Source organism: Oratosquilla oratoria, chromosome 23, assembly GCF_046742065.1.
Source record: "Oratosquilla oratoria isolate Oo_2021 chromosome 23, ASM4674206v1, whole genome shotgun sequence".
Classification (NCBI taxonomy): Eukaryota; Metazoa; Arthropoda; class Malacostraca; order Stomatopoda; family Squillidae; genus Oratosquilla; species Oratosquilla oratoria.
In genome coordinates, this window is record NC_134799.1 from 12,609,361 (window position 1) to 12,619,298 (window position 9,938).

General features: G+C 38.1%; 1 protein-coding gene across 1 annotated transcript; it reads right to left on the reverse strand.

Annotated features, from left to right (window-relative positions):
- Positions 1-5,364: 5,364 nt before the first annotated feature.
- Positions 5,365-7,746, reverse strand: LOC143037672 (uncharacterized). The gene is made up of 2 exons (XM_076206200.1): positions 7,229-7,746; positions 5,365-7,058 (listed from the first exon to the last, which is right to left on the reverse strand). Exons 1-2 carry the CDS (start codon positions 7,331-7,333, stop codon positions 5,541-5,543), a joined length of 1,623 nt encoding a protein of 540 aa, XP_076062315.1. The 5' UTR covers positions 7,334-7,746; the 3' UTR covers positions 5,365-5,540.
- Between the last annotated feature and the right edge of the window lie 2,192 nt (positions 7,747-9,938).

Below are 9,938 nucleotides of genomic sequence, written 5' to 3' on the forward strand. Positions count from 1 at the left end.
TGGTTAAAACTTTTTTTTTTTTTTTTTATCGACTATTGGCCATGAAGTCCTAAAAAGCTCTTTTGTAATATATGTATGCGTATAATATAAAGGTGCATTTGATTATATATATATATATATATATATATATATATATATATATATTATATATATATATATTACAGGTGAAAAATGTAATCACACATTTGTCAATAACGTAGAAACCACTGTTGTATCTACTGAAGAGGATTGCAGTTTGCAATCGAAATATATAGATTCCCCGTTTCCAGTCTTTTCTACTCCAACAGTGGTTTCTACGTTATATATATATATATATATATGTGTGTGTGTGTGTGTGTGTGTGTGTGTGTGTGTGTGTGTGTGTGTGTGTGTGTGTGTGTGTGTGTGTGTGTGTGTGTGTGTGTGTGTGTACACGAGGCGTTGGGATCAAAGATGTAGTTAGTCTCACACATTTAACAAGAATGATCAACTTCAATTTCACATATATTTGGAAAGCAACATCAGCTGATTACCACATTGTAAGTACTAAGGCAGATCTAGAAATAATACATAGCACCCATTTGTTCTAGTTTTCATAAAATAAGTTGAAAATAAGACATGTCATTTTCACAATTGTGCAAGTAGTAATGACAATGCGAAGAGAGCGGGAGGAAAGAGAGAGAGAAAGAGAGAGAGAGAGAGGAGAGGAGAGAGAGAGAGAGAGAGAGAGAGAGAGAGAGAGAGAGAGAGAGAGAGAGAGAGAATATAAAGAATAGAAAGACTTAACTGAAATGTTGAAACCACTGGATTAGTCAACTGTGTATTAAGATATTTTTGTTAAGAATCAGATAATCAACAGAAAATATATATTGAGTTTCTAAAAAGGATATCAGGAAACAGCCAACTCTTCAACTTAGGAATCGTAAGAAAAATATAAGATAAAAATAAAAAGATATTACTGCAACCCATGGAAATCCACCATACAAAATAAAACAAAATAAATCAGAATAAAAAAGTAATACCAAGAAATAATATATAAATGAAAAGTAAAGTATTAGATCCACAGATATCAGCAGACATAATTAAATACTTCCAAACAAACAGAAGAATTTAAGACGCCTACGCACGGAGGCGCTCAACTGCTGCGGCTGAAGCCGTCCCCTCAACCCTTTTCATTCGCTCTGTTTGGTAGAAATCGGAGAGGAGTGCGGGATTCGAACCCGCAACTAAGCGAACGCGAGACCGGCACGCTTCTGATCACGCCATCAGCGCTCAGGTCAAGTGGCACAGGGATTATTAGTCGATACAAGAAATCAACAACTTTCTCACAAGATAACAAAACGTTATTTCCAAAGCATAGTCAGAATTGATAACACGGAGAATAAATACAAATTAAATTTGTGGAAGTGGGATTGAATATGTTCAATAAGTTGCTAACTTCGAAGTGAAATTCTTATCTGATAAAAAAAAAAGCTCAAAACTTAACCAGACTTCAAAGTAGGCAACCGAACGTGAGGATAAATGTGAATCAGGGGAAAAGTGCGGGATTCGAACCCACTAACAAGTGAATGTGAGAGCAGTATGCTTGCGATTACGCCAACAGCGCATCAGAGAGAGAGAGAGAGAGAGAGAGAGAGAGAGAGAGAGAGAGAGAGAGAGAGAGAGAGAGAGAGAGAGAGAGAGAGAGAGAGAGAGAGAAGGAGAGAAAGACGGGGCGAGGGATATAAAAGATGAGAAGTCTTAATTGAATTGTTGAAACCAGTGGATCCATCAATTGTGTATTAAGATATTTTTGTCATGAATCTGATGATTAAGAGAAAATATATATTAAATTTCTAAAACGGATATCAGTAAAAAATATACATATAAAATAAAAAGATAATACTGTAAGCCATGGAAATCAACCCTACATTTCTTAATGAAAATAGAACAAAAGAAATCAGAATAAAAAATAATAGAAATAAATCATATATAAATAAAAAATATATCATTACAACCATAGATTTCAATATAGATAAAAAATATCATAGCACATTCACAGCAGACATAATTAAATGTTTCAAAACAAACAGAAGAATGTAAGACGCCTACGTAGGGAGGCGCTGAACTGCTGCGACCGAAGCCGTCCCCATTGCCATTTTCTTCTCTCTGTCTGATGGAAATCGGAGAGAGGTGCGGGATTCGAACCCGCAACTAAGCGAATCACGAGACCAGCACGTTTCTGATCACGCCATCGGCGCCCAGGTCAAATGGCACAGGTATTATGCGTCGATTTAAGAAATCAACAACATTTTTACAGGATAACGGACTTTCTTTGCAAAGCGTCGTCAAAATTGACAACACAGAGCATAAATACAAATTAAAATTGTGCCAGTGGGATTAATTATATTCATTAAGTTGCTCTCTTCTAATTTAAATTCTTGTCTGATAAAAGAGCTCAAAGCTTAACCAGACTTAAAAGTAGTCAAACGAGCGTAAAGAGAAATGTTAATTAAACAGAAGTGCGGGATTCGAACCCACTAACAAGTGAAAGCGAGACCAGTATACTTGCGATTACGCCAACAACGAATGAAAAAGAGAGAGAGAGAGAGAAAGAGAGAGAGAGAGAAAGATAGAGAGAGAGAGAGAGAGAGAGAGAGAGAGAGAGAGAGAGAGAGAGAGAGAGAGAGAGAGAGAGAGTAGATAAGTTGTGATCCTGCCGATGACCTCGTCTTTCCGAAACTCAGCCTTGGTGCACCAAGTGACCACAAATCTCACACGACTTCTCGAGTCTTCGTGGTCATCGCTCTTGGCCCTCCGAACTTCAGTCGTTGTAGGAATCTACTCTTCAATCAACATGATCTTCCTGGTGTTCTTCGCACTCTGCCGCTGTTTCCAGGAACTCAGCCACAGACGGAAGGACAAGTCTTCGAGAGGAGCCGAAGTCGACCAATCCTCAAACTTTGCCACCAGACCCATTGACCTGACCGACTACGAGAAAGTCCTGAAGAACAACGAAGAAGCACTCAAGCGTTGCAACTTCACTTCAGGCTGGAGAAGAGTCAGGGTTCTTGGAAAAGGAGGTTTTGGCAAAGTCTTTCTTTTGGAAAATAAAAAACTCAAGAAACGGATCGCCCGCAAGGTCCTTCTTTCCCAGCCTTCGAAACGTGGATTCACTTTCGAAGAAGTGATCCAAATTCAGTTGAGCCATCCCAATGTGCTCAGACTCTTCTGCTGGGAACAGAAGATGAGAACACTCAGCCTGAATCTTGAGTATTGCTCCAAAGGCAACCTGACCACCAACATGCCTTACCTGAGCGAAAACGAGGTCAAATTCTACTTCGAACAGCTGCTGGATGGCGTCAAATACATCCACTCGAGAGGTGTCGCCCACCGAGATCTCAAGCCAAACAACCTTCTCCTGACGAATGACAAGGTTCTCAAGATCTCTGACTTCGGTCTTGCCGGTCTGTTCCTTAAGGACGGCAAGGAAATACGACTCAGCCGAAAGGTGGGCACCAAGTCGTACATGGCACCCGAAGTACTGCAGCGACAGGAGAAGAGGTACCTCGGCCCTCCAGTCGACCTGTGGGCTTGTGGCATCATCTTCTTCAAACTGATGACCACAAGAAAGCCCTGGTCACAGGCAAACCTCGTAGACAACGATTACAGAATGTGGGCCGAAAAGGACAAGAGGATCTACAAGAGAGAAGGCTGGAAAGAGCTGAACTCAGCCTCGAGAACGCTCCTGAGGCTTCTTCTGGAACCTGATCCGCTGAAGAGAATCTGTGGCTGGAGAAGCCTCCGTGGACATTGAAGAGATCCCGCTCTTGAAGGCGCATCGCCTGGAAATCTTTCTCACTCTAAATACTCGAAATGATCACACAATTGAATTAAGCCTTCGGCTACCGATCGATTTTGATTGATTAATTAGAGTGGGCAAAAGCCCGGCACAGGGTCGTTAGACCATTCGTACCATGGGATAAAATAGATAACGAGGTTAAAATACTAAATTCTAAAAATTAAAACAACTACAACGTTATTGTCTGACTAATTATTAAAATAATCTACGAAATATATACGAAGCCTAGACATTAGAAGTATGATTACCAATACATAGGTACGACACAGTTAAGATTTAATATAATAGAATAAATTAACGTCTTTTAAAAATCCTACAAGAGGTTGTATCATGGGTGTAGCACCAAGCATCTTACGGAGGTCAGGAGGGAGGCCCCACATCCGCCGCCAAGGCTCGTAGTATCTGCACTCGAGCAGGAAATGACGAACGGAAAAGGGGGAGCCACACCTCTCGCAAGAAGGGGGAATCCGGGAAGAGGGAATAAAAAATCGTGGGTTATCTTTGTATGTCCAGTACGTAAACGGTTTAAAAGTTTCGGATAGAAACGGTTGTGGTGGGAAAGGAGTGGCCAGCGATCTGCAGAACATTTTATGCTCCGTAGCTTTTGGTTCGTTCTAATATTGTCCCAGGCGGTGTCAAACTTTCTACGCACGCGGGAGGAGATGGTAGTGCGTATGTCGGAAAAGGCTTCCCTCAGCTGAATAAAACAGTACCACGGACCCAGAACTGCATTTCCTCGTGCCCACAATACCTAGCGTATTGAGACGTCATCTTTAATTGTTTGATTCATCACCCCCAAAGCGTTCTGTAAAATATTTCAAGGAATATAAGAGCATAAACGAGATATTAAATCGGGAATATTGTCGAGAGTGGAGTTCACGGCTGCTTCTGTCATTGTAACACATCCGCCGACCTTTAATGGGTCAGGTCGAAGTGGTTCTCGACCTTTAGCACTCCATTCCCCCTCTTCATGAATTCTCAACCATTTTGTAACTCCCCCTTCAGTGTTCTCCAGAATCCCACCCCGTTAAAAAAAATGAAATAAGTAAATAACAATAATAATAGTAATAATAATAATATAATAATGATAATAATAATGATAATAATGATGATAATAATAATAATACTAATAATAATAGTACTAATAATAGTAATAATAATGATAATAATAATAATAATAATAATAACAATAATAACAATAATAATAATAATAACAACAATAATAATAACAATAATAATTATAATAATAATAATAATTAATAATAATAATGATAGTTATAGTAATGATAATAGTAATGTAGGGATGTGACAATATGCAGCATAAAATATGCTGCATAGATGCATATATGCTTTTGCGATATGCAGCATATCATATGACGATTTTTGTTCTTCAAATTTATATGCTGCATAAAATATGCAAAAACGTCACTGGCATATATGCTTAACAGAAATGCATATTAGCATTTTATATGCTAGCATTTTATATGCCCGATATTTTTTTAGTATAGTTTGCTTATACGATATATGGGATAAAATAAACTTGATAAAGCTTTGCTTTTTAATATGAAAACATTGAAAACAAAATACAACAGAATTAAACAGGACAGCTTCAATATTTGTACAATTCCCAACATACACATTTAGAAAATAATTATTAGAAATTCAATAAGAGCATTTCAATAACAAACATCTACTATTTAGATCTGCTACCTTACAAAAATTATACATTAGGATTACACTTAATAATTACGTGGTATTTGAGGTTTTCAAAAGTGAATCTCCTTCTGTTGTCAGCTAGTATAGTTTTGTACTGGGAAAACACTCGTTCTACATCACATGAGACTAAAGGTGCAAATTGGTAGCAAGATATATCCGATGGAGCAAGGCCACTTATAAACTCCTCTAGTCCTTCAATGGGCTGTCCGGACATTATGGCATTGATTTTCCCTAACCTTTCATAATCTTTGTTTTTTGTTAGAATGCTGGTCAACTTTTGGTGGTAGCTTTGGTCGGAGGTGTTCTTTAAAGTTTGTTCCACAGAATCCATCAGTTGGAAAACAGTAGAAATAGGGAGTCCCCTAGTTTCCAACTTTGCAATTGTAGAAGTTATTATAGAGAATGTAGAACTTATGAAGACCAAACCTGTTTTTAACTGTACGTTCTGCAGAAGATCCTGACACTCTTTCACACTACGAGAATCTTCGCCATCAAAGGACATGAAGACCTGGTATATTTCTTCGAAATGTTTGGCATAATATTGGACAGCTTGGATCCATGTGCCCCATCTTGTTATTATTGGCGTAGGAGGTAGCGGCGTGTTTGGAGCAAGTTTCTTCAATTTCTCTACCCTCAACGGAGCTTTAACGAATATACTTTTGGAGGCAGATATCAGTCTGTTCACTTCAGCATAGCTGAATCTTACCAGTTCTGCCACCCTGTGTAATCCATGTGCTAAGCAAGTTATATGAATCATTTTGGGGAAAAGGACTTGCAACCCATTCATTGATTTTATCATGTATGGTGCGGCATCTGTGCACACCAAGAGTACGTTTTCGTATTTTATTTGACTTGGCCATAACACCTGAAGAGAATCGTTGAAGAATCCTGCTATGCTCGCATGATTAACTGAACTTAATATGGCGATGTTTGCTAAGTAACATTTGTCGTGCTCAGACTCTTCTCCTAAAATTCCGAATACGAAGCAAGCAATGTACCGCTGTTCAACATCTGTAGTTTCGTCCACAGATACCCATATCTTGTGAGTGGACACCTTTCTCCTTAAAGCACTGATTTTTTCACGATATATTTCCGACAAATAATATTTTCTCATTGTAGTTTGGTCTGGTATCACATTACCGGAGTGTTTAGCAAGAAACTTTTTTACAATTGGATTGTTTAACTTGTGCAAAGGAATATCTGCAGATACGAACATATTGCACAACTCTTCATTGAAGGATTTTTTGCGAGAAATAGGTGGGTTTGAATGGCTAGTAACTAATTCAGTAGAGCCTAACTGGTCATCTGGGACACCAGTGCATTTACTGGTACTTGGTTGGTCGTTGGAGATAGTAGTTTCGTTGGTACTTGGGTGTTTCATAGTACTACTTTGACTTGCATCTGTTGTGATTAGACTCGGATCTTCAAGTTGAGACTCTCTTGACTGCTGCAATTTTTTCTTAGCAATATGTCCCGCAGTTTTCAGATGTTGCTTAATGAGAAATGTTCTCGAACTTGATACCTAAAAAAATCGAATGACCAGTTAGAATAGCTTACTAGTGAACCAATATTTATGTTGAAATATTTAACAAAATTTTGAAGTTTTTATATTATATTCAAGCATTCTATCTATACCTGACATCACGTTGGAAGTTTAAGTAGAATATAGCAAGATTCAATTAAGCAACATACCTGCTTTTTACAATATATGCAAAACAAAACTCCATCTTCTATTTCAAAGTCTTCATGCTCCTCAACAAACTTAAGAACGGTGTTGTTAGGTTTTTCCTTTGGCATTGTTGCACAGATCACACTGTAGTACTACTTAGTGTACCTACCAACACCTAAGCCGTAAAAGAAGTGACTAAGCTAATCTAACAATCGACATCCTGTTTCCTGTGTTCCAATAACAAACCATAAAAATTTAAAGACAATTTCATTGTTTTAAAATAACCTAAATTTGTACATGTAAATCATTTAGCCATGACTTAAAAATCCTACAGCATCCTGTTAGTTTTAAATATGTTCAAGTTTCAACAGTGTCCAACATGTGAATATTTATCAGGTGTCATATATGCACATGTGCATATTTTATGTCGTTTTAATGAATATATGCTTTTTTGTTGGTTAGCATATATGCACAGGTGCATATAATATGCTCTTGAAAAATATGCCGCATAAGTGCATATATGCAATATGGACAACGTCACATCCCTAAATTGATGACAATAAATGAATATAATGATAGTGATAGTAATAGTAATGACAATACAGTGTTGATGAAAAGAAACACTGTTTTATTTCAGAGTTGATAATCTTAATTATTATATATTTAATTTTTTTATGTTACTAGAAAATGGGAATTATGCATACATACTACGAAGTAGTGAGAATGTTCTTGTTGGAAAAAGGTGACAAACACACAAGATTTCTCCCCGTCCTCTCCTTTTATGCAAGGGGGGGACGGAGATGAGGGGTCGCCGATTTAATGAAGCGGCCTTGCTGTGGATGTGCTGTGTCTTGCGACACTGCTTCTGACCCAGGATAGTGAACAAGGTGCAGGGATGACCCGTCATCCGGCAGGTGCTAAGATAAGAGGGAGGGTGGAGGGGTGTGGAGTGTATTCAGGGATGGAATGGGTGGGAATGATTTTATGCCTTTCACTTTTTGGCTACCTCCCTTGTAAGGGAGAAAAAGCCTTGATATATGTATGATGAAACTCCTCCCCCCCCCCCATCCCGTGGGGGGACCCGGGAGTCTCCCCAGTGGGAGTCACTAACCCACTAACTAAAAACTAGTGGTAGTAAGTGGATGCAAAAGGATACAATTTCAGTAATTAATTGTCCTTGAAGAAACCGAAGAACAGCAATACATAATGTCTGGGTTACTTAACGAGAGGCTGACTGAAAACTTTCGCCTTTTCAGAACTGTGGGTTAGACAAAAGAGATAAGAACGGAGAAAAATACATATCAGATACATGGTCATATCTCAGAGTTGTCTAAGAGAAATAGATATATAGATATAGATAGATATATATATACATACTTAGTCAAGTATCTAGATAGCTAGATAGACAAATAGAGGAAAAGGTAGAAAAATTGACAGACAGATAAATAGATACAGACAAAAAGATAAGTAGCTTGATAGACAGGGAAATAGATATATAGACAAACAGGGAGAGATAGAGAGAGATAGGGTGGAAAGAAGTAGAGAGAAACAGAGAGAGAAAGACGGGCAATAAAACATAATATATCAAAAGTATGGATATATATATATATATATATATATAAATATATATATATATATATATATATACATACACACACATATATATATATATATATATATATATACACACACACACACACACATATATATATGTATATATATATATGAGTGGTAGGGTGGTGAGTTTAAACGCCAAGAATCCGTTGAAGTTTTATTTCTGACGTTTCGTCCAACTAGGACTTCTTCAGAGTGTACACAAATAGAACAATGACAACTTATATACCCGCACAGCTCACCCCGTTCCCCCTCGGTCAATGCTGCTGCCATCTCTCTTTCGTCTTGCCTCATGGATGATTAGTCCGCTTGCTATCCTCGCCAGCTTGACGAAACCGTCCCGATGGTTGCTGCATGGGAGTGAGGTAATGTATGCTGCCTCAATTGTCCTCCTTTCCTTTCTATCGAGTCCAGTATGGAGCACCTCTGTTTTTTCCCAATCCGGCAAGTGGCCAAATTTGTCGATGTGTACCACTAATCATCCATGAGGCAAGGCGAAAGAGAGATGGCAGCAGCATTGACCGAGGGGGAACGGGGTGAGCTGTGCGGGTATATAAGTTGTCATTGTTCTATTTGTGTACACTCTGAAGAAGTCCTAGTTGGACGAAACGTCAGAAATAAAACTTCAACGGATTCTTGGCGTTTAAACTCACCACCCTACCACTCATTCTGTCTTCACACCTCAACATATATATATATATATATATATATATATATATATATACATATATTCATATATACACGGTATGTTCAATAAGTAGTGAGAAAATGTCAGGCGAGACATTAAATATGATTTGATCAAAATACTACTTCATGGTGAAGTACACATACATATATTCTATAAAAGGTGACTTTCTATATATGTAGGTCTGAGTACAGCAGTGAATGTGTTGGAACCAGTCTGATTCGGTTTGCCGATCTGTGAACACTTGTCAAGATGCAGAGAAACATGGAGCAACGTTACGCCATCAAATTTGGTGTTCAACTTAAGAAAACCAAACAACAAGCTTATGGAATGTTAAAGGAGGCCTATGGGGATGAACAAATGAGCCAAGCAAGTTTCTAAAGGCATTTTAACACATTTTCTGAAGGAAATGAACAGATTGAGGAAAAACCCAG

Coding starts and splice junctions, on each gene's coding strand:
- LOC143037672 (XM_076206200.1), bottom strand. CDS start 7,333: ATGCCAAAGGAAAAACCTAACAACACCGTTCTTAAGTTTGTTGAGGAG. Junction 7,059..7,228: donor GCATATATTGTAAAAAGCAG/GTATGTTGCTTA, acceptor CGATTTTTTTAG/GTATCAAGTTCGAGAACATT.